The sequence below is a fragment of the Cyprinodon variegatus genome, unplaced genomic scaffold, assembly GCF_000732505.1.
Source record: "Cyprinodon variegatus isolate N-32 unplaced genomic scaffold, C_variegatus-1.0 Scaffold904, whole genome shotgun sequence".
Lineage (NCBI taxonomy): Eukaryota > Metazoa > Chordata > Actinopteri > Cyprinodontiformes > Cyprinodontidae > Cyprinodon > Cyprinodon variegatus.
In genome coordinates this window covers 307,472-332,711 of record NW_015151357.1, presented here as the reverse complement: position 1 = coordinate 332,711, position 25,240 = coordinate 307,472, and the positions used below count along the sequence as shown (strand labels likewise).

Below are 25,240 nucleotides of genomic sequence, written 5' to 3'. Positions count from 1 at the left end.
CTAAAGGGATCACGTAGACATTGAATAGTAGGGGCCCCACATTGAAGCCCTGAGGAACCCCGCATGAGATTTTTCTGGTCTATGATTACAGTTCCCTACTGACACATTAAAGTCCCTGTCCTTCAAGTAGGGTTTTAACCAGTCCAGTGCTGAACCAGAAAGGTGGGCCCACGTCTACAAATTAAGTAACCAACAGTATTAAATGCTGAACTGAAGTCCAATAATACCAGCAATGTAGTTCTTTCAGAGTCTTGAATTTATATGGATGTCATTGAACAGCTTAATCGGGGCAGTATCTGTACTGTGGTGGCACAGAAACCTGACTGGAAGACATCAAAGCAGCTGGTCATTGTTGAGAATGGATTGATGGTAATCTCCCAGAAATTAGTTTTGGTACTTTGGATGTCTAGAGATGGGTCTATAGTCCTGAAGGACCAATTTGTCCAAGTTTATCTTTTTCAACAATGTTTGATAATTGCTGTTTGTAATGCCCAGAGGGACACACCTGACATCAGTGATGTCAAATCAAATCAAATATGCTAGCATTTGATAATAGTTTTTGCTACGAAAGGGGCACACCCAAATCTGTTTAGGAAGAATGTGCTTCTCTCATGGGGAATAAAATCATCACCTTGTAAGATACATGTGACTGTCTAAAAGCATAAAAAGCAAACCCAGAATAAACCTCTCTCATTTGTTCAATATACTGAATCTTCTCATTGTTTCCCTTTCTAGCAGTCACCAAAGCTCCCTTCTATTGTGGAGACGAAGACTGATGACCCCGATGATGCCTTCCAGCTCTCTCCAGCAACACGCTCCAGACGCAATCTCTTGCTACCTAATTTCACCAGCCCAGTCCGCCGTACCTCTCTGGGAAACCTGTTAGGTGACGAACTGCGGCAGTTCAATGCCCTGAGACGTTGCCGTTCACCAAACCTCAGTCGAGGATTTCTTGGACAAAGCTTATCACCTCAACCACCTTCAAAGAAAGAGCACAGCACCAATATATCCACTCCATCTCAGTCTTCAACTACAGCCAAGGGAGAGTCGGAGACTGACCAAAAGCCGGCAAAGTTGCTTATCCCAACAGTCACATGTTTTCCACCTCCGGACCTTAGTCCCAGGTATATTTTACTTTTAATCATTAAGGTTTGAAGGATGGGGTTAATTTTGGTTTAGTGTCTGTTGAGAGCGATAAATTGTAGGAAGCATGAGGGACATTCAGAGGGTTACAATAGAATTTCTTAATTTTGTTTAATTTTAAAACATTATCATTAAAAGACAATGGATGTTAACATAACAGTACTAGGGTACAATATGCCAGAATTGACCAAAAAGCCTCGTTTTCATCCTTAGTTTGTGGCAAGATATTAAAAATGCCATTTCTAAGATCCTATGAAGTGTTTCAATGCCATCAAAACAGGGATTCTATAGTACAAATCTGGATTGTTTCTTTAATGTAAATGGGATTTATCTTACATAAATTATTACAGGAGATGCCACTGTATTTCATTACTAGAGCAACTTGTCTTGCTGCCCCCACCATCTGTATCTATAATGCATTACAAAGGAAGCTCCACATATGGGTAAGGGCTAGTTCATAGAGCTCAAATATCTCATCTCATCAAAACTTGGCTCAACTCATTACATCGAAACCCACATGGGCCTCTGCCAGCTGCAGCTCTCATGGCACATTCTTGGGTCATCTTGTGTCTCTGATGATAATTGAAAAAGCTCTACTGTAACATTAACCCATGCTCTCCATCTCATCCCTCCTATCAGGGTTGTAGATGGCATCGAAGACAACGGGCACACGTTCCACTTCACCGTGGAGCACAGCAAGCCTAACTCCAGAACAGGTGGCATCAACCAAGGTAAGACACACCACCCCCAGCTGGGAGGGTGACCTGAAGGCCAGATGGCCTAGAGGTATACCGAAGAGTTCACACTGTTGATGCATTTGAGGCAGACCTGCATCCTTCTGGGGAAATCTGAGAGCGCAGCAGAAATAACAGACTGCCAGGTGTCCACAGAGTCAGAGAACATGTTAAAGGACAAATGAGGAAAGAACAGGGTCCTAAGTGTGTTTTAGTTTTTACTGATCATAGCAGTATTTCTAGGGTGAGTGTAGATTTTCCAACTATAGACAATTGCCACAAAAAACAACAACAAACAAGACCAAAATAGAAAAAGGTATTTGAAACCAAATAATCATTAATCATGGGGGGTGGAGGCCTAGTGGTTGAGGCATTGAGCTTGGAATCCAGAGGTTTTGAGTTCAAGCCCCGCTCCCTCAGACTGCTACTCTGGGTCCCTGTGCAAAGACCCTTGACCCCCACACTGCTCCCTGGGCAGCTCACAATGGCAGCCCAGTGCTTCCCAAGGGAATGGGTTAAATGCAGAGTTAATTTCGTAACTCTGTACTTGTGACAGTGTAATGACAAAAATAAAAAAAAACATTAACTAGCTTCAGAGGTCACCAACACTTACACACAAAAGGAGGATAATCTTTACCACTACTCAAACTCAATTCACCAGACCAACCTTACCAGGAACCGCTTAAGCAATCTTGCCTAGGACCTAGGAGTTTTGGATAATCAATGATTGGAACCACAACTCCTTTGAGTGAAGTTGACTGAGTTGCACAAGTTCATTACCACCCGTCCAGGTGCTGAAGAAGATATTGTCATGTCCTGCAATATGTTTGCACTACATTGTACTTTGTTCTTTCTCCTGTGGGAGTAGTCCTCTTTCTCAAAGAAACCTGGTGGTAGGAAAAACTTTAAGTGAGGGGCAAGAGATGGTTTGGAGTAAGAGCTTTCAGGTCAGAAGGTTCATCAGAAGCCTTGGTTATTGGATGGCCCTTTATTATGGCTTTCACCTCACACAAGCCCTCTTGGCTAGCATCCACAGAGTGATGCACTGATTGAAAAATGCATCCACAAAGCCTTTGGGTTTGAAACTCCAAGACACTCCTAAGGTTCTCCATCCAGCTCATCTATTGTTGGACAAGGTGTCGGGGAATGGCCTTAATACTCTTGAGATGTCAGAGTTCTTGGAGGAACCTCTCAAGTGTGGTTTATGCTTGACGCGTCTGCGAAGTCCACGCTAAAAAATTATATAATTTTAGGCTTCAACACCTCTCTGTGTGGGATCCGTGTGGAAAGAGTTTTGACATCGGATACCTAGTAACATTGTTAACTACGTGTACAGATCTGTGTTAAAAAACATGGCGAGGGAGCAGTTGCTCCTACTGGCCAGGGCTCGCAAATGTAAACATCTAGTGATCCTGTGATTTGGCTCATAAATACCACTACTATCAACATATTGTGGAAAAACTCCTGGAAAGAAATTAGTGCTGCTATTGGACGGCATGAAGAGGCTTTAAAAAAGTTGTAATTGGCTGTTTTCAAATTCCTCGTGTGGTGTATCTGGAGCCGTCCATAATGGAGGGAAAGTCACACAGTGCATAAATGCTGCAGACGCTATGACGGTCGGCTCATTTTCCGAGCGCATATTATGTGAGCACTTTAGGGTTTAAGACCACTGGTGCAAGAATTCCCAGCGGGTCATAGACTGAGCCAACTGCAGAGAGGATGCCTCCTCTTGTGGGTGATCTAGTTTTTGAACAATCTTGAATTTGAAACTGTCGTTCTACAACAACACCAACAGGATCCTAAGGCTCGCTTGACAGGGAGCTTGTCTAGGTCAAGAGTGTCTGTTTCCCTTGGCTCCTCAGTTCTCCTTAGCAGGGAGAGCAGATTGGATTGAGCGGCTGTTGCAAACCCACTTAGTGAGCCTAAATCCTCCTGGAGCAAGGATGTCTTTCAGTTCATAGGGAAGGCAAGGACAGTGCCTCCTCTTCTGAGTGATCAGATTCAGGGCAATTATTGAAGGTAATAGGTATGTGCACTCTCATACTCAGTAAGGTCTTGCCTGATGTCACCAGAGGGTCAACAGAGAACACAGAGAACTTCTGCATCCTTGTCTGGTGCCTCACTTGGTAAAACATTTTACCGGCATCCTCTTTGACAGCCACCTCCTCTTACCTGAATCTATTGATGATGCAGAGCAAAGTGTTGTTCAGTTATGGTTGCTGAAGCAGCTGGTAGCTTAATGTTGGTAATTTGTAGGATGCTTATAGTCAAAAAAGTACCACATTTTTCCATCATTGAGGTCAAGGTCGTCCTCAGGAGATTTGACTGCACAGCCCTTCGTGATCCAGTCTCTAATGAATGCAGAGTAATCAGCAGGGAAATGTGGATATTTATGAACCTCTCCTTTAAGTTGTTTAGCAACTTTTATGCTTTTTAGTATTTCAATGGCTGCTTTCCCCTGTAGTTGTTTACTGAGATAGAACAGTATGTGATAGTCTACTGAGGGACACTGTATTGTACCTCAGTGGTGGACTACTGGGTACCCTTACTGGTCTACCACCAAGGTAAGCTCGGAAAATGTGTTTTGTTTTATTTTCAATTCACATAGCAGTCTAAATCGCTACCTGATACAAAAGTACAAATACAAGTTATCATGCATTGTCATTATTTAGCTGGTATATTTTTCGTCCTAATTGCAAACTCTGGTGTAATGTTAGAAAGCCTTTTGTACCAACAGAATAGCCAGAGTTTTTGAAATTTGGTCATTGAAATAAAATCATTTAAATTAGGGCTCCTAAGTAAATATTAGCTTTGACAATGTTTTCCCATATTTAACTAAAGTATCAAAAATATATTCAGTAAGAATTCTTTGCATATTGCCCTACATTTATGTGAATTAAATCTAGAGGAAATAGCATAGCATTCTGTTTGCAGCATGTTTATATCATGTTTTGGAGTTTGGGAGTCTTATTAGGGTCTGTCAATTCTTTGTTTATTACTTTAGCCACCTAATTTTGAGAGATCTGCAATTTGAGCCAAGAATCACTGCATATTGCTTGTATATCCTGGACTGAAATTAGCGTGTTAGCTTCTGCATGTTGTACAGTGAGTGCAATTTGTATTGTTGATTTAGTAAAAAGGGCAGATAGTGTGCTTAAAATGAGCATTGAAGATGCATAGTTTTCTAAATTCGCTCATCTGATTTCTTGCTACAGCACAATAAATGTGGATTCAGGCTTATTTTATAATGGTGTAAATCACCAGCTACTTATGACATTGTGATGTTGTATCGATTTGGATGATGATACAATGTTTGCCAATATCACTAAATCTGCTATTTCCATTAAGTTCAATTCAGAAGTCTTGAGTTGATATGCACTATCCTCTGTCTATTAGACATCATTTTTGACATTTATAGCAACTCATAATTAAAGACAATCAACTCGAAAATTATTTTGCCATTTTGTTTCTCTGTTTTCACAGGCATCAGGCATAATACATCATAATACATCAGCGGTTCGCTATTTCCTGGTGTCTTGTAAATTTTAAAATTAGGGTGCATCTAAAAGCTGAGGAGAAGGATCATTGTTTTTATTTAGCATCAATATAATTGCATCAGTATTCGTTTTATTAATGTATTGATGTGGATCAGTATGGTGTTACATTGCAGAGTTCACAGAATCCTGCTTTTACTGTTTTGTGTTATTTACACAGACCATGATACACATGACTCAACAGATTTCAAATGCTTTTTTGAATAAAAAAGAAAATATGCATGCCCCTTTTCAGGCCATTGTGTAGATTGTTCATTTTTTGGCAAATATTTCAGCTTTTTAAAATGTATTGAGCCATGCTGTTCAATTTAAATTATTATTCAGTTAAGCTTTCTATGGAGTATTTTTAATTTTTTTTTTCATCCTTTTCCAGAAACCCTACAATCAAATGCCACTTTGCTGCAGGAGACGGAGGACGTCAAAGAAAGCATAGTTCAGTTAAATCTTAAGGTAAGTAATTTTATTTATTTTTTTCCAATTATATATATATATATATATATATATATATATATATACATATGTGTGTGTGTGAATGCTCTAGGGGTGCTTTATTCACATATTCATGCTTTATTTAAAGTCAGACACACTATATGTGTGAAGCTCATTGAGATTCAAATATAGGACCCGATAACATGCTGAAAAGGATAATTCAGCCAGTTCGTTCAGTTGTCTTAAGGCAAAAATGCATCTAAAAGCTACAAGCCAGTGGCTCTAAACGATAGAGGCTGGAAACCGCACTCATGTTTGGGTTGGGCTTTGGGCTTTGGTCATGGCATGGCGGCTCCAGGCCATTCCCAGTCAAACTTCACTTTCTCTCTCTGTTCTTCTACATCCCAAGCTAATGAGAAATATAAATAATTAGATCAATAATTATTTTATATTCTGGTTTACAAAAATGATGAAATATCAGAAAATACTTTTCACAAAATTTTCTGGTTTAGTATCTCAGTCGCTGGTTTCTCAGACTGTTAGCTTTGGGGATATCTTTACCTCCCTTATGCACTCTGTGGCACCGAGACAAACAGGACCCTCATCCAGCCTTGTTTGTCACAGTTCCAGTTTACATTTAGTTTTCATATGTCTTTAAATCTAGGCAAAAATAGAGGCCCTTTTCACATAGCAAACACCTGACTTTAAAGACCAAATTCTGCCCAACTGAAGTGGCTTGCTCTCTTCTATGTTACATTTTGAGGGTTGATTTAAAGAAAAGGGCCTTATATACTAGATGATATTTTTTCTATGGGAACTGTAAGGGGTATCAAAAGATTAACTATTTTTCAGTGATACTTCAACTGTAACTTTACCTTACAGTTACCAGTGGCACGAATAAGTGTGAAGGTGCTGTAGGCAATGTATGGTGTTGTATCACTGACACTTGTCATCCTTAGATAAAACTATGTCCCCCTATGCCTCGGTCAGGCTTTGCATGCACTTGTACTGTATATAGCGTTATATTAGTTGCAAAGTAAGCATCCAGATGGGCCCAGCAAGGTGCTGTCAGGAGTCAATATTAATTAATCAGCAGGGTACTTCTGCAATGCAGGAACATCAGGAATGCTGACTCAACAATACATAAGAAAAAGATTATGCCGGTACATTTCTAATGTTGTTCACCTGACCCAAGCTTCTCTCTTTCATCAATCAACAATCATTTTGTCTTCTCTTATAAGGAGATCATCAGGTTATATTTAAATTTAAGGTACTAAGCTGACCTCAATCATACATACTGACTAATTCATCCCCGAGAAGACTTATAGAACTTATAATATTTAGGATTTCTGACGTAAATTTGGTTGAGACCTTTTTCATCCTGATAAGAAACACTATTTCACTTTGATTATCAAATTGAAGTTGATTGTCCCCTATGGTTCCAACTAAATCTTTGTTTAATCCTTTAAAAATTAATACTTTTCTCTTGTTTTGTGCCTATTTCAGTAAATTCTTATCAGTTTCCCATTTATCTTGTTTGGGTGAGGCTAGAAGTCTTATTCTGTGATTTAAAGTAAGACACTTCCAAGGTTGAGCTATTAAATTATGATGAAGCACAAAGGTTTAGATTCAATGGCATTAATTTTTCATTTCCCACATTGTCTACCGTATACTGTTTTTGAGATTGAGGTTGGTTTAGAACTGTAGAAATCCATTTTAACTTCAGCCCCTCTTTGGGTATTCAGCCTCCAGGACCAACTGGTCTATATTTTCCATGGATTTATCCTAAACTATTCCTTTATATATGTTTTGCTTTATCTACTCAGTGTTATTGTAAAAACAAAATTAAAAGTGGTAACTTACCTATGTACTCTACACAGGTGGGGACGTTAAACCACGAAGTATCAGAACTAACCAAGAGCCTTCACCACATGATGAATCTCCTCCAGGCTCACATGTCTCTGAATCACCACCAGAAAACCTCCTTCCTTTCAAGTCCTCAGCCTGTTCATACATTGTCCAGCCCTATATCCTCGGCCCACTGCATTTATACCAGTCCCCAAAGTCTCAAAACCTATGGACACCAAAGTGAACCAGCTGCTGTGCACTGGAGCTACAGCAAAACTCCTGCGTCCCATAAAGACAGCCGCCATTCTGCAATACCAATCACTAATGCTTGTCTGAGGCTATCAGAAAACTCATCGCCTAATGTAGGACCACACCATAGCACGGAGAGCATGACTTCACCAGTATGGACCAGCCCATCTCTGTTTCATATCAATCCAAGCTACAGCGGTGGAAGTCCTAAGCTAGGATGTCATGCAAATCAGGATGAGCCCAGGCCTCTTGGTTCTGGTCCAAGTTCCATCAGTCAGTCGCATCCCACCTTATGTTTGCACACTTCCAGTGACAGTGATGAATTCTCCAGCCTTTTGTACACTGCTCCTGCAGGTACATCCACACACAGTTTGCTCGAGCCGTCATCTAAAACTTCTGGTGAGCTACTGGGTCACAATCCAGCCCAAGACTCCTCGATCTTCCAGATCCATGACTCGCAATCCTCTCTACCCTTTGAAGCTTCCTCAGCTACAGCTTTAGCCTGCCAGCCGTCCGTCTCCTCTCTAGATTCAGGATCACCACAGCTGGATGCTTCAGCGGCCTGTCTCACACTGAGCAACCCCTCTGCTTCAAAGCACACCAGTTTGGAGTGTCTGCTGGGCAACAGGGACTCTATGGAAAGTAGGGACAGCGAGAGCATTTCATCACGAAGGTCCAGCATTGGTGGTCAAACTCAGAGTACTGAGCAGTCATGGTGCCTGGACCTCACAGACTGAAACATAGTGCATTCTCACTTTATCACCATGCAACCTCATACAGTGTTTAAAATATCTGAGCTTCTTGTACCCATCGTAACTCTGGGGCTCCTGCATTTGTCACTTTCTATGCAACAGCATGTTTTGTGCTTATATTGACTTAATTAAAGTGTGTCCTTAAGAAAGGCTCTACCAGAGGAGCTCCAGTATATGTTGTACTTTTTCCAGCATCCTCAAAAATGTTGACACCTATAAAACCTATTACCTCTCTTGCATGGTAAAAGTTGTTTATTCTTTTTTCCTAAGGAAAAGTGTGTAAGCATCATACATTTCTATGTCTATTATTGAATGTGTACACAAATAGTGTATTTATACTGGAGGCGAGTCTGAGCTGTTGGATATTTTTGAATAGAGAGGAAGTACAATGGCATGCCTCACTTTGCATGTATGAATATCTGCACTGCATAGCTTATCTGTGTTTTTTTTTTATTTAGTTTCTTTACAAATTCAGCATTTTCATTTGTAAACCACAACATTCCAGACTGTATTTCAAAACTCTAAAAAGCACTTCCTTTTGGATTCACTGCAAATATCTGGAAGGTTAAACATACTGAACTATATTGCCAGAAGTATTTGCTTACCCATCCAAATGATTGGAATCAGGTGTTCCAATCACTTCCATGGCCACAGGTGTATAAATTCAAGCACCTAGGCATGCAGACTGTTTTTACAAACATTTGTGAAAGAATGGGTCGCTCTCAGGGGCTCAGTCAATTCCAGCGTGAAACTCTAATGCCACCTGTGCAACAAATCAAGTCGTGAAATATTCCACTGTTAAATTTGAGCTGTATCATAAGAACATGGAACAGGTTTGGGACATTAATTGGCAGGCCACCTAAACTGATGGAGCGGGGTCCACAGATGCTGAAGCGAATAGTGAGAAGAGGCCACCAACTTTCTGCAGTTAATCAATACACACTTACAAACTTCACGTGTCCTTCAGATTAGCTCAAGAACAGTGTTCATAGAGCTTCATGGAATGGCTTTCCATGGTCGTGCAGCTGCATTTAGGCCATACATCAACAAGTGCAATGAACAGCGTTGCATGCAGTGGTATAAAGCACATCACCACTGGACTCCACAGCAGCTTCTCCATCTGGCAATCTGATGGACTAGTCGGGGTTTGGCAGTTGCCAGGAGAACTGGCTGCATTGTACCAAGTGTGAAGTTTGGTAGAGGGGGCATTGTGGTGTTGGGTAGGAACTCTGAAAGTTTTTAAATACCAAGAAATTTTGGTCAATTCCATGCTTCCAACTTTGTTGTAAATAGTTTGGAGATGGCCCCTTCCTCTTCCAACATGGCTGTGCACTAATCAAGGGCCTTAAAAACAAAGATGGCAGAGTCTGGAGTGGATGAACTTCACAGACCTGCACAAAGTCCTGACCTCAACTTGATGGAATACCTTTGGAATGAAATAAGCAGAGAATGAGAGCCAGGCCTTCTCATCCAGCATCTGTGTTTGACCTCATAAACATTCCTAAAGCTGGTGGACAGCCTTTCCAGAGGAGTTGAAGCTGTTCTAGTTGCAAAAGATCAGCAGACATCATATTGAACCCCTATAGACCAATTAAACCCACGTCAGTTAAGGCAGGTGAGTGAATACTTTTGGCAATATGAAGAATATATCCCAAAATTCCTTACCATCAAATCAACTACAGTATTAAAAATTTACTTTTTCTTCTGATTGACTTTAGTAAGCATCTGAAACACATGTTGATGAATAGAAAATGCATAAACACTTTAAACTAGAAACATTTAAATCATATTCATTTACAAAACACAAATGCCTCAAAAGGAAATGTTTATATTCCTTACACATTATCAACAGTATTCAGAGATTTTATCTTTTTTTCAGCTGTTTATCTTTGATTGTCAAAATAAAAATTTAGAACATATGCCAAGTGTCTCTACTGTTTGTGACATTTATATTTACAGTTAGAAGTACTTTATACCAGTAGGACAACACAGTCCTCTCTGTGGATATTTTGTATACCTGGAGCAAATGAATGAAGTAGCAGATTTCGGCTCTGTTTAGGCTTTTTATAAAACATTTGGAGTCCCGGGATCTACTCTATTCTGTTCAGCTGATTGTCTTGAATGAAGGTCTGTAAAATAAGACAATTAGGACTGTTTTTTTTTTTTTTTTTTTTTTTTGTCATTAACATTCATAATTTATATGTTATTTACATATATTATGGGTCACTACTAAGAGTTCCCGCACTTCTGTTAACATCAGACCCAAGCTTTTTGCTTGACTAATTTCACCAATTTTTACCTCAAAACTTGTAATACAATGTATATTTTTATTTAAAAAAAAATTGAATGACAATGTTTTTTTGGTTCAGAATTAAAGATAGCGTACAGTAAATTACCATAGTCTGCATTCATATTCACAGTATATGAGTGATGGAAACATGTGGGTTACAAGCTCCTGCACAAATATATATATAAAAAAAGTTTATTTCTTGTAGTTCATTATCTTTATGTGCCCATTATTGCCGCCTAGGGATGAAACGTTAAATATTCAACAGGAAAAAATTGTGGACTGTATGGAGAATAAAAATGATCTAAACACATTAATAAATCACTATTAATTTTGCCCATGAAAAGTAGGCTCCATATTATAAAGATTGATTAAAAGTGTAAATTTAATAGTCAAGAGTGTTTTTGTTTGTTGTTTTTTGTCCCTTTTTGATAAGAACCTTGTTTTAATAAATCTGACCAAAAGAGCTCCTGAATAGGCAAAAAACTGTAAAGCGTCAGAAAAAGGACCCAAAATTCAGCCAGACACAACAGAAAAATGATGCATTCAAATAACTGAGCAGATGCTGCAGGAAAGCATTTAGGGAGACAGGAATTTTGAAAAGGACAGATCTTGTTAGTGTGAATTTATTCTCCATTTTAAAAGTTCATTCAGAGAAAAAGACACCAACTGTCTCAGGATCCGTGATAAGGGGAAGGAAGATGTTGTAGATTCTCTGCAGATCTCAGAGCAGTGGTGACATCACTGCAGGCTTGGGTGACTCCAAGAGCAAGTCTATTGAGGCTCAAATGAGACAGGTGAACAGAGCAATGTAGGTGCTTGTTCTTTGGCAGGGGACAGACAGGGCTCTTTGATCTCGGGACATAAAAAGTGTCACTGAATAGAGCCAAGGAGAGGGAAGGTGAGAATCTGGAACCTTGGCACAGAAACAGAACTATGCAGACAGAATCAGAGTTACAGATCATAGGACATAGAAAAAAAAGGGATTGTAATGGGCCTCCTGGTTTAAAAAGCAGGTTTGCTTAAAACTAGGGAAACTATGAGCTTTCTTTTTCATAAAGAGAGTCCTCAATTTCAGCATCTGTCGCAGTAGTAACATTCTCCCCAGAGCTTACCTGGTAGGGAGCAGGTTTACCTCAATAAACTGTGTTCTCTGTCTCCGCCCTCCTAAGAGCCAATCACGTTGTTTTATTTCCTGATTTAGTCAGGAAATAAAACAGTCGAGTTCTGTTGTAGTTTTGTGCGAACAATAAAAAATAATTCACTAAGTCCGTTAGACACATTAGGTGTTAAAAACATAAACATAGCATGTCCTTTTGCCAAGGATCTATTTAAAGAATGAGCGACATTAATTGACAAAAAATTAGAGAGGGTTATTAGACCGATATAGATGTCCCTTATATGCAGAAATTTGTCTTTATGAGCACCACTGTTTCACCTCACAATCCATCACATATTCAAAACCTTAACCATCCTCACATTAGCAGCATTACACAGACTTCTATAACAGATATTTACCAGAAATTGATATCGGTGAGAACACATTGATGTGTGATAACAGCTTTATAGAAAAAAAAAACTGCACAGTCATTCAGTATTTTTAGTATTTACTGTACAGAATTAAAATGAGGAGGAACCCCATGAGATGATGCACAGATCTAGCTGTTTTTGGACTGCACTGATGATGCTGACAGGTGTGCTTATCTCCCGGGAGATTTCACTTAAATATAATGCAATGATACACTACCACACAATTTGTAACCTGGTTTTCCACTGTAATGTTATCATGATTAAAACAGACTGTGACAGGCTATCTGATATTTATTAGTTTGAAGGGGTATTTTTTACATCTAAAATATATATTTCTTGTCTAAACTTACATTTTAAACAAAATTACATTCTTCATATTTAAAATAAACATTCTGGATGTCCAAAAAAATCAATTTCAGATCTGCATATTACTATTGCTGCAAGTCATAATTTGTATTATTTTGATCAGAAAGAAATATATTTCAGATATCATAAATAGATATTCAGTCAAGCTGATAAAATAGTGTAAACATTTCTAGGTATATAAAATGTAATTCTTACCAGTACCATTTATTTTTTTTTACTTTCTGAAATTCAGTTTCTGCTGCAAAAATGTAACTTAGAAAAATCTGGTATTGCAGTTCTGACTTGGAATGTAATTCTAAACAAAGGGGAGAGAGCTTTTAATAAATGTTAAAACCTACGCATAAATTTGAGATCCAGTCTTCTTCTGCTCCATCTCCCTCCCCTTTGCAGCTGATTGGAGCTACTCAGTGTTGATTAAACTAACACACAGCAGCTTTTATGACATCAAAAATTCAGTTTCCGACCTCAGGCTAGATCAATTCAGAGTTGAGTATTTTAGTCTGGTTTTATTAAACCTGCTTTTGTGAAGTACTTAAAAATGTCTCCTGTTGTCAAAACTTTTTTGTAGACATTATAGCTTACCGTATTAATAACAAATATTTGAGAGCTGAACCTTTCGAGTTTGTCTTTTTTTTCTTCCAAAATGACAAACGAGTACTGGAGAATAGTACCGGTATACATTAAACTCTGCAAAAGCATTGTTTGATATTACTGTTAAAAGGTTAAGGAGGAAGACAAGGAGATCTGTTTTACAGTTAGTTTCTGCATGGGCAAACGGAAATGAAAGACAAACTGACAGATTAAACTGGATAGTGAGATGCACATTAAGATAAACTCCTGTGTGACATGCTACATGATATTCATGTAGCATAAACACAAGTCAGACACAGTGAAATGGTAAATCTTCTTGGTATCATTATTTTTGAGACACTCGCATCGTGACACTGAGCCAACCTCTCCCAAACTGAAACCACAAGAAAATGTAAAAAGAAGATTGCACTGCAAAACAGTCACTAAGAGTACAGTTAGTATCTGAGAAGGACTTGAACAGAGTCATGTCGACATGGCAATCAGAGAGAAGCTCAGGGTTGCTGAGGACAACAAGGGATTATTACAGGCAACACAGAAAAAGGAAACATTTAGAGCCTCAGAAGCAGAATTTAAACAGAACACTCAAGAACTTTAGCAGACTCAAGCTAAAGCAGCAGTAAAGCCCCCAGAGGAAAACAGAAAGTGATTAAAAGGGTGGTTTAATTTGTTTTTGGGAGGATCAACCTTAATGCACTAATACGGCAGTAACAGCCTCTCTTAAAACTTGTAAATTATTCTAAAATAATTTGATTCCTCGAGCTGAAACTCTTTGTTAAATATGTTTAATTTTTACAAATATATAAACATTGATTGAAAATATTTTTAGATTACACTCAGTAACAATGGAAAGAATCATCAAAATCTCTACTCAAAAGAGGATTTGCAGCTGTTCTTCCTCTCTCACTACTGATTCCCTATTTAATGAGCTTTCTCCAAAGTCAACAAAGATTTGAGCTTTATGGGAAACTCTGTTTAATAGCTGGCTGTTTAATAGCTGCACCATAATAATTTAATCTTTTATAATGTTCTGTGAAACTTTATCTTTCGATTCTAATGTGCATAGCTTTGATTTCAACATCTTTTAAATAGTAACATCTCTCATGTTACACACAGAAAACTAAAACATTAGATCCTTTTCAGAAGTAATCATTTTATTTATACAGCATTCTTATCCAAAAGGATAACTGAGATAGGAAATTAGCAATTGTACATTTAAAGTATATATATATATATATATATATATATATATATATATATATATATATATATATATATACTAAATGTATGTAAATAACAGGCTTCAGATACCATATACCATACCGTATAACCATAAAATAACATATGTTGTCATAATTGAAACAGAGCTGATACTATTTCAGACAACTATGCTTTAGTCCTAGTATTTCCATGTTTAAAAAAGTAAACAGTATAGCATGCAAGTGATTTCAATAGACTGAAAAAGTAAAGGACACTGTTTTCAAGACTAAGGAACCCAGTATTATTATTAAGGACAGGTGAAAAGAGGCGAGGTGCTCCATTAGATTAAATTTGCTTGTAACAGACCTGGATTAAGTCTATTTTTCTTGATATAATGTATAAATCACAGGAACATTTAGCCTTTTACTTCAGGGAGAGTAAAACATTGCCTCTGCTTCTATAGGGGCAGTATCTTACATTTTGGGGGCGCTTCACAGTCCTCTTGCATTAATGGATAATTGGGAACACATTTTATAAATGTGACCATTTTATGTCTCCTTGGCCAATTGGCATCATGAATACCTCTCTATCAACACCCCCAATCTTTCCCTGCACTACAAACAAAAAGTTTTTTCTTCTGCATTCTCTTTGTTTTTGAAAAGTCGCTACAATTGAATGAAGTTTGATTTCATATCACATTATATTGTAAGTATTGTATCTACATTGTAAAAATGAGGAAAGTAATTAGATTTTTCCATTTCAGACAAAAAAAGGTAAACACACCATTACTAACATGTTATCATCAAACACCATTAATTCCAACATAGCATAAATCCGAGAAAAGAGGTCACAGAATACATGCCAAAACTACACAAAATGGTTCAACAAGGGATTAAATAGACCAAATAAATAGATGACTGCCAATATTTGTATTAGGAAAGTTTATTAAGTCAGAGAACTGCAATACTGACCATACTCTGTTACATTTTGAAGGAATCATTCAACTTCCTAAGGCCATTTTAACAAAAGCTGAATTCAGAAATTCCAGAATAAAAGATAAAGTGAGGGTTGACCCAGCGTGATGAGTACATCCTGGCTTCATCTGTTTTACAAATACCAAACCCGACTCTGCTGGTGCACCTACATGCAGGACTGCAGCCATGAGGTCGATCATAGATTCATTGATTCAGAAAACAATATTGGATTTATTGCCAAAATAGCCCAAAATACACATTTCCTAATCACTCCTCTGAACTGAACGTACCATAATTTCAGGAGTTGCAGTTTTTCTCAGATAAACAACTATTAACTTAAAAATGAACGGCTGAAACTAATGTTGCAGCATGTGCAGATCCTAAAGTTATCGATATATAGAGAGAGATTTATATTATATGTTTGTAATGTTGTGCCATAAACCATGATAACAATTTTGGACATTGAGGACCAATGTTAATTTTTGACCTTTACATTTTCACTTGAGTAGAGGGTTCTTTTCCACAGTGCTTCTGCCCCCTCAAAGCTTCTGCAAACCTTCCCCCAACTTGCTCCTCAAGACACCTCCCTCAGAGATGTGCCTTGGCCCCCCCACGGAGCTGAGAACAGTAAAAAAAAAAAAAAAAAACAGCACAGAGGATTTAATTCTCTTACTGTGAAGCTTCCCGCGGGGTTCACATTGGAAGAGTACAAAACTATGGTGCCAGGCCCAAAGGCCCAGATCTCCACAGTGACCAAGGATAAGTTACGATGGTTGACATTTCAGAACCGAACTACTGCAAAATATACTTTTTGCTACATATTTCTTTTAGTTTCAGAACCTACAGAGCCGTACTGGAGGAGAAAGTCTCCTGAAGAAGCCATTCCCTTAGTGTGAGCTGCATTGGACAAAGAAAACCCCTTTGCTGTGAGCCAGCCCTGCTAAGCTGCTGCTGGATGAAAACTCAAACTTTCTTAAATGGACATGAACAGAGGTATAAGATCTGGCACAGTTCGGGACAGATTCTAGTTAAACAATATGTCTTTTGATGATTTTGATCATTTCATGTGTTTGGTGATGAACAAAGACAAACTAACAGGATTGATCGCATGGTACGCTATAATATAGTAACATGTTTTGAGCTGTTGTAGAGGCTTGGACAATCTTTATTGCACTAAGGGTTTAAACACTGATATAACAATAGTGTTCATGTATTTTCTCATATGCTCATCACATTTCCATTACCAAATTATGACCAAAAGTAATTTAATAGAATCCTCATGTCTATTCATTGCTAGCTATTTCAAAGAGGGTAAAGAATCATTTAACTAAAGGTTATTGTTTCTGATTAAGCAAATCATTTAATAAAACATTATTTGGCCAAATAATGTTTTATTCACCTCATGAATTTGCATAGTGAATTGGTTTGAAAACATTTCAATCACTCTAAAATAATGAAAATTTGATCACATCCCAAATTATTCTAGATAAACTTTGGTTGTGAAACACAAAATCCATCTTAAACTGTAATATGGTTTTAAGCCATGTTTCCCCTTCCTCTTTGTACATCGTAGTTTAGTTTAGTTGAGTTTCATTCGTTTTAGTCAAGAGTCTTTAACTGAAATATGTTTGATTTTGAGCTGAATGATTTTGTTAATAAACTGTAATATTTTGAATGGAAGGTGTGGTGAACTTATTCCATGTATATGCATAATTATTAGTTTGACCATGATTGGAGCTTGATTTACACTTGCATTTATTGTTCTAACACACAGCCAATAGGGCGTGTGTTCATAAACAATATATGACAGTCCAAATAATATCTGATTAAAAAAGATATTTGCCACACCTACTGGGGAGGGCACTACACATCTTAAAATGTCACAACATAATATGGCATCCAGGCTGGCTGGGCGTTGAATATAACAATTTTTCCCAACAGTACTAACATTTGGTCTTTTTTTGGTTTAAGTCTTCAACATGAGTGTGGGACACTCGGGATGAAAAGCCAAGTATATAAAGAATAGCATCTGGCTTTTAAAATGCCAAACAGAAAATATGGCTTATTGATTGTTTTTTGTTACAAAATTATAAAATTCCTAGAATTTACACCAGCAGAACATGTTGCCCTTCCTTAAACAAAGGCAGGCCTGGTTTAGCAACGAGGTTCTGGAGCCATGGACTGAACCAGGGCCATTTGCCTCCTTGTTGCTTAAGATGCAACTGTATCACAGCGATAAGATATGATCTCATAATGTAAAATTATTTAATAAATGTATGTATTGAACTTTGGGATTTTCTGTTAACAAAATGATCTTCAAGTTCTGCAGAGGGGTGTTTATCTCTGTTTGTGCAGTACAATGATCATTCGTGTTTGAAACAAAGTAGTTAAACTGTTCTAAATAATCCCTCCTTGTTCTAGTCCATTCTTCTGAGACCAGGAGGTTATAAAGATATGTTTATTATCCTTTTAATGCCAAATACACACTTTGATGCACAGAATAAATCACTGTTGTAACTTAAGTGTTACTGCTTTTTAAAAAACAGAGTCAAGGATTAATTAAGCCAGGTACCCAGAAAATGCCAGCTTAATCCTTCATCTTAGTCTCGTGAAATAAGCCTCCATTTAGTGGCTTCATCCTATTTTATGTTCTTTATTTTGTTAGATGTTTATTGTTGTGTCAGGAGTGGCTACAGAGCAATTGATTGCATGCTCCACTGCTATTCTTTGTATTGGAGAACTTTAATGTAAAAAAAAAATCTTCTTGTTTCCTGTACAACTGCACCACCATGTGTCAAAATGCAGACCTTTAAAAAAATCTAAATTATTCTACTGTTTTTAAATAGTTCTGCACACTGTACTAATTTAAGGGTGGTATCATTTTTTACTAAAGGAGAAAGAAAATTTGCTGTGACTCATTTCAAAAAGGAAAAGTTTTTTTAAAATCTGCAGATAATGATAATAATAAAACTAGAAACACAGTAGGAGATCGCCAGGGATTAGGGCCACTGAAAAAATTATTCTCAGAATTCTGACTTTAATTTCAGGATTTTGGTTTTTAATGTAGATGGGCACCATGAAGGAAGAGATGTGACAAAGATATGAGTTGTTTGGAGGGCCAGTAACACATTGGTGGAAAATTACGGAATTGGGCGATTTTTTATGTAATACTATTTAACACAAAGATGCTATTTAATTAATGGAAGGGCAGAAGGTGATTAAAACAAGAGAGTTAGTTTAGTCTTTAAAACAGACATGGCAACGGCTTGATGCTAACATGTTTGTTAGCTGTCAGAATTCTGAGTTTAAAGACAGAATTCTGAAATAAAATTTTTAAATCAGTTAACTTTTTTTTGCCCTCACAATGTTGACTTTAATCTCAGAATTCTGACTTTTTTCTCAGAATTCGGACTTTAATCTCAGAATTCTGACTTTAATCTCAGAATTCTGACTGTTTTCTGACAGCTAACAAACATGTTAGCATCAAGCCGTGGCCATGTCTGTTTTAGAGATTAGCTCTCTTGTTTTATTCACATTCTGCTCTTCCATTAATGAAATAGTATCACCGAGGATCCCTCGAGCACGTAAAAAGTTGCCCAATTCCTTCATTTTCCACCAATGTATTACTGGCCCTCCCAAACAACTCACATTTTTGTCAGTGAAGCTGAGTGCTCCCACATCTCTTCATTCATGGTGCCCATCTACATTAAGATCCAAATTTCTGAGATTAAAGTCAGAATTCTGAAATTAAAGTCAGAATTCTGAGGAAAAACCTCAGAATTCTAAGATTAAAGTCAAAATTCTGAGAAAGGGTCACAATTCTAAGAAAAAAGTAAAAATTATGAGATTAAAATAATTAGTCTGAGAAAAAAAGTCAGGATTCTGTGATTAAAGTCAGAATTCACAGACAAAAGTCAGAATTCTAAGAAAAAAGTCAGAATTCTAAGATTTAAGTCAGAATTCTGACTTTTTTCCCATATTAAACTGAAATAATATTTAAAAATCAGTTAATTTTTTTATTTATTGTTATTTTTTTTTTTTTTTTTTTCCGGTGGCCCTTGTCCTCTTCCGTACATTTGGGAACATGTTAGTTAAATAAGAAATATTAAATCGTTCCACTGCTCTATTTGCAGCGTGCCATTTGATTGGCTCTGACCTTGTGTCACATGACTGACGAATCCAGGAAGTGTTTTTCTCCCACAAAGCGGAAGCGAATAGTTTGGTGGACCTGAAACTGTTTTAGGGAGAAATTGTTTACGAGCAGCAAGACACGCATAATTAAATATCGGTTGTGTGGAGTTGGTGTTAGCTTTCTTTCTTGGTAAGGACGGCCTGCTAGTTATTTGTTTGTGACTAAGGATGTTGTAGTTTAGCTTTGCTAACTCACCTTATCGAGCTTTAGCTACAGAGCTGCTGTTTTAGTTAGCTCACACGGTTTAAGTTTACAAAAATACATTAGGGATGTATCACAGCTGATTTACCCCTAGTTCAATGATTGAGTTTTAGATTTAAGAATGTGATTTTTGTTTATTTTAGTGTGTTATTTACCGTACAAAATGTTAGCTTCGAGGCAAACATTAGCTGTGTGAGGTCAGTTTCCTCCTCGATCTGTAATAGTTTGCGAGTTAAGCGGATATCAGAGCGATGTTTTCTGGCCCATGACACAATAGAGATGGACAGCTGAAGATAATGGTGACAGTTGTCTAGTTCCATGTTCTTTCAAATATTTTTGATTTTACTCTCGCATAATAACATCATAAAAATTGTGATCAAAGTACCTTAAAACTAGTTAGTTGCTTACCTTTGCTGAAATTAACTGAAGGCTAGTTGCCTTACCTTTTATGTATTTTTCCTTCAACAGTTTAATATATTTTTACTGTAATGTAATGGAAATGTTTTTAAACTGTAAAAAAAAAGCTAGCTATGTCATAATGCTTCAGCCTTCTTTCAGCCAACTGAGCAGCAGTGGACAGTAACAGATTGAGGGGTTTAATGCTACAGAGATCCACTTTCTCTGTTTGTCATGTGCACTGGACTCTAATTCGCATACCTTCAACTGTATTTTCATTATGCCAATCTAAAACAGTTTAACGGTAACTTTTAAAAACTTGAATGATTCCACTCAAAAGCTAATTGAATCACTATACAATGATATAATTATTAATGTATATGCATGGAAAGCTTTTCAGCTGTGATGGTTTAGTGAAGCTTTTCTTTCATTTTTTTTTTTATTTCAGTAGATTTCCATCTGCTCTTCCAGAAAAAAATGGAATTATCGATTAAAAATAGAATTTTCTTGGTGTAACTATTTTCCTTTAGGTTTCAATGCTTAAAACATGTTACTGCAAATCTATAATTGTCCTATTTGCTCAACTGGACTTTGTCCTTTTTGTTTTTCTTTCTCATAAAGGACCTGAAAACTCTACTGTGGCACGATCCATCTGGTGTCCCCTCCAGTTGTGTGATCGCTGCCTTTATTGATCCTCAGACTCGGATTGCTGACCTGTAGTTTCTCTGACTACCAATGGCTGGACGTGGTGGTGGAGCCAGTAGGCCTAATGGTGCCGCAGCAGCAAACAAAATCTGCCAGTTCAAGCTGGTGCTGCTAGGGGAGTCTGCCGTCGGCAAGTCCAGCTTAGTCCTGCGCTTCGTTAAAGGCCAGTTCCATGAATTCCAGGAGAGCACAATTGGAGGTAAAAGGAAGTAAACCTTTAAATAAACGGAAGCATTAAATGTACGGACTTGGCGAAAAATGTGCGAGATTTCAGAAATGCTTTTAACCAGCTTTATAATTTCATGATATTTAGAGATTGCTTTCAATTGTTTCTATGATATTTAGAGTTTCAAAAATAACTATTGTATATGATTCAAAGGCTTTGAGAAATGAATCAAAGCACTGAAAGATTCCTAATAGGATTAAGGTCTTTGGAGTTTCTTAGTCTTTGCCCCCGACTCTCAGTTTTAGGGCCGCCGATTTTTAGGCCCTGAGCTGCAGTGTTGTGGCGTGGTGCTGTCAAAGGGTTCTTCTTAACCATATTGGTCCTCTGTTGTTAATCCTTCATTTTGTATGCATAGAGTGTATACAAAACAAAATTGTGTTGCATACAGCTTACAACAGTGTAATGATATTGCAGTTGGAGTAGATAAATATTACCAACGTTACTAATAATGCAGCAATTATCAGAATATAACAGTGTAAGAGAAAAAGAAACCACTTTAAATAATGGTGTAAATGGGCATTAATATGAAATGTATATTATATTATTCTCCATATAGAAGTGTTTCAAAATTACTGGTGAACTTCCAACATATAAGATACAACTCTACACACGGATGGTCTCTGAGTGCTTCACTCTCAGCATGACAAAGATCTGTTAAAGGGGGTTCACCTTTTCTATTCTCTGGACAGTCCTTTCACCAAATTCCACACTCTTAAGTCCTTCATTTTCCTCAGTGTTAATTCAGTAATTCAAATAATAAAGATACAAGCTAAAAAAATAATAATAAAAAAAACACACTGACAGTTGGCTATCAATTTACCACCTTGAGATAATTTAACAGCAGAGTCATTTTGAAGCCTCATCACAGTTCCACCATAGACCTACGCAACTTGAGAACAGCATCACTCTATGATAAAGCCTGACGGCTGTGGGGGGAAAAAAGAGTGACAACAGTGAAGGAACAACATGTCATCTCAAGACATTTGCAGAGACAATTCAATCAGATCATACAGTCAGATCAGTAAAAACGTTTTCTATCCTGCATTGAGTCTGATTTTAGATCAACCCTGGTACCCCCTGCAAGATGTCAGTTCATTCTGATTATTTTTTTTAATGTGAAAATATCTTTGTTTCATGTTTCCACACAAAGGCTGAATCCCAATGTTATGGCAAAAACATTCAAACCTGGTTCCTGCCAATCCTAACCAGTTTCACTCTTAAAGCTTTTGGCCATGATTATATTTTTAATCATCAGTCACACATTAACAGTTCAAATCTGTTTACTTTATTTGAAATGAAGGCCCAATTTGCTCAACGTATTTCTATTTTAGCAACTGAAACAGTGTTTTAGTAAACATAATTGATTTTCAATGCAGTCTGGTTGTCTTTCTCAAGCCTGAATAATAAAATGAGAGTTTATTTATTAGAACTTATTGATCCTCTTTGCTCTTCAGCTGCATTTCTCACTCAGACGGTCTGCCTGGATGACACCACTGTGAAGTTTGAGATCTGGGACACAGCAGGTCAGGAGCGATACCACAGCCTTGCCCCAATGTACTACAGAGGCGCTCAGGCAGCCATTGTGGTCTATGACATCACCAACACAGTAGGTATCAGCTGCAGGATTTAAGAGCTGTTAAAAATACAGACGGCTGTAGCTAGTTTTAGTTTTATTGACGTGATTGTGTTTTGGAACAAGATTAAGGTGTAGTTAAAATAATTTGTGATCATTATAAGTAATACGACTCTGTAAGGAAACATTATTGTAGCTGAATATTTACTTATAAATGTCATTTTAATAAAACCTCTTCAAATATGAAAAAAAAATATTGCATCAAAACCGACTGAGTATCAATTTCAGTGTGCAAAAACAGGACAATGTGCAATAATTTGAGCTGGAAGGTCATCATTTTAATATTGGTGATTAGATTTTTTTATCCTATTGTTACTACCCATTAGCTTCATAATCTGTGAGGGATGTGTGTTTTGGCCTCCTATCATTAATGCATGATAAAAATGTAAAAAAATTATCTTTCTAATCCAGTCAATTGGTTCACTAGGACACATTTGCACGTGCAAAGAACTGGGTGAAGGAGCTTCAAAGGCAGGCCAGTCCCAACATTGTGATAGCTCTGGCAGGCAACAAGGCAGACATCGCTGATAAGAGAGCAGTGGAATTTCAGGTAAAAGATTTAATCATGTAATTCCACAAAGAAAATATTTTTAAATATTTGGGACTTAATGTGGTGCCTTTATCCCAATGTTACTTTTAAATCACTTAAACCTAACTTTGATGAATAATGTTCCCAGGAGGCGCAAACCTATGCTGATGACAATAGCCTGCTGTTCATGGAAACTTCAGCCAAGACTGCAATGAATGTCAATGAAATCTTTATGGCCATTGGTAAGTTATGAGTCATATTTCACACCACTATTAACGCCACACAAACCAGTTAGAAAGATTCGATGAAGATAGAAGATAATTATTGGAAAGGAAAATAGTGGGGGAGGTAACTACAAAGTTTAGTCTTTGAATTTCTAGATCCCTGAATGTGTCATGTTCATTGGTCTGGTTGAACCATACCTTGCATGTGCTAGCACCCCAGGATCTACTTTACTCAAAGGCCATTCTGTTAGCAAAACGGCATTACTCCAAAAGTAACATAAAAAGTAGTTTTATTGTATGCAAATGCACTTGGAGACAAAGACCTTTTTTTTTCTAGACATATGTTCAAGTGCTTTGATAAAACTGAAATGGCCCGTTTGATGTATATCGGTACATTTGTAGGAACAATTTATAAGCTTGTTAAGCTGCTATCTCAACTGTGAAGTTTGGGGTTGGAGGCTTCCTATTATGTGGGTTTTTGTGACGAGAGGGACCAATGCTGGTAAATAGAAATTAATGGGATGATCATGAAAGAGCATCACGTAGTAAAATTAAAGACAAAATTCCAAAAGTAAGCCATAAGTTTAAAGATTAAATACAGATGTATTTTAATATAATACATTACCTTACATATATGGGCAAATTAGGAACTATAAGCAAATTGTACCTCTAGGTGGACTGTTGAACACTATGGAGCAAAACAAGATGTGTGTCAAGCCATGCTTCCCTCTACCTCATTGTTATGTTCTTCACCCCAACCCCGAAAAACCTTGTGGTAATTAAATTAATAGTCCTGCCCACCTATTGTAGTTCTAGGATGAGGCCGGCCTGGCCAGTTGTGCTTTGTATTCTCTAGTTACAAACCTTTGCTTTTTGCATGCTGAACACACAACATGCAAAAGTTTACAGCAGTTGCTGCCAGCCCCACATATACCATGACCATGTCTCCCGTATTCTGCTACTACAACCTCACCATGGAGCTTTTGCTAATGCTTTACACCATCGGATAAGTCGTGCTCCATCATCTTAAGTAGGAAGTTCATAAAATCCTTTGAAAATCTTTCCAAAGAACGTCCACTTTCTAGGTGATTACAGACGTTTTTGTTTAAGTCTTAATCTGGTGTAAAAAGAGGCTAAAAATTATTTTGGATTACAGTGAAAATACGTCACATAATCATTGTTGTTCTAATCAGTGGAGCTCTGTCAGCTAGATTCAAACACCTGTTGCCGTGCATGTATCATTTACAGTATACAAAGCAAAAGAAATTCATGTTTTCACAAAACCAGGAGCACGTGATTAAAGTCCCAAATTGATAATGTTTGTGTTCTTCTGAAAACTGGTGTGAATGAGGAATATGACGATCGTGCTGCAGCATGTTGCTGTAAGTTTGCCTAAACAATTTAAGTTTGATTTGAGTTTTATATCATATTTAACAACTTACCTTATCTTACTGTAAACTTTATCACAGCTTATTGCAAG

The 25,240-nt window shown here is 37.4% G+C and overlaps 2 protein-coding genes across 2 annotated transcripts in view; both read left to right on the top strand.

Annotated features, from left to right (window-relative positions):
• Positions 1 to 735: 735 nt before the first annotated feature.
• Positions 736 to 10,555, top strand: LOC107099760 (potassium voltage-gated channel subfamily H member 4-like; the record flags this gene model as incomplete). The annotated part of the gene is made up of 4 exons (XM_015398018.1): positions 736 to 1,124; positions 1,783 to 1,874; positions 5,805 to 5,881; positions 7,741 to 10,555. Coding segments are annotated over 4 exons (1,512 nt in total), but the record flags the coding sequence as incomplete, so codon positions are not given.
• A 9,276-nt stretch (positions 10,556 to 19,831) lies between these two features.
• The window catches only part of LOC107099752 (ras-related protein Rab-5C), an 8,930-nt gene continuing 3,521 nt past the window's right edge, over positions 19,832 to 25,240 (top strand). The window contains exons 1-5 of the mRNA XM_015398009.1: positions 19,832 to 19,975; positions 21,065 to 21,347; positions 22,829 to 22,980; positions 23,435 to 23,557; positions 23,685 to 23,778. Of these exons, the coding sequence (XP_015253495.1) occupies positions 21,179 to 21,347; positions 22,829 to 22,980; positions 23,435 to 23,557; positions 23,685 to 23,778 (538 nt within the window). The 5' untranslated portion in view covers positions 19,832 to 19,975; positions 21,065 to 21,178. The remainder of the gene's footprint in view (positions 19,976 to 21,064; positions 21,348 to 22,828; positions 22,981 to 23,434; positions 23,558 to 23,684; positions 23,779 to 25,240) is intronic.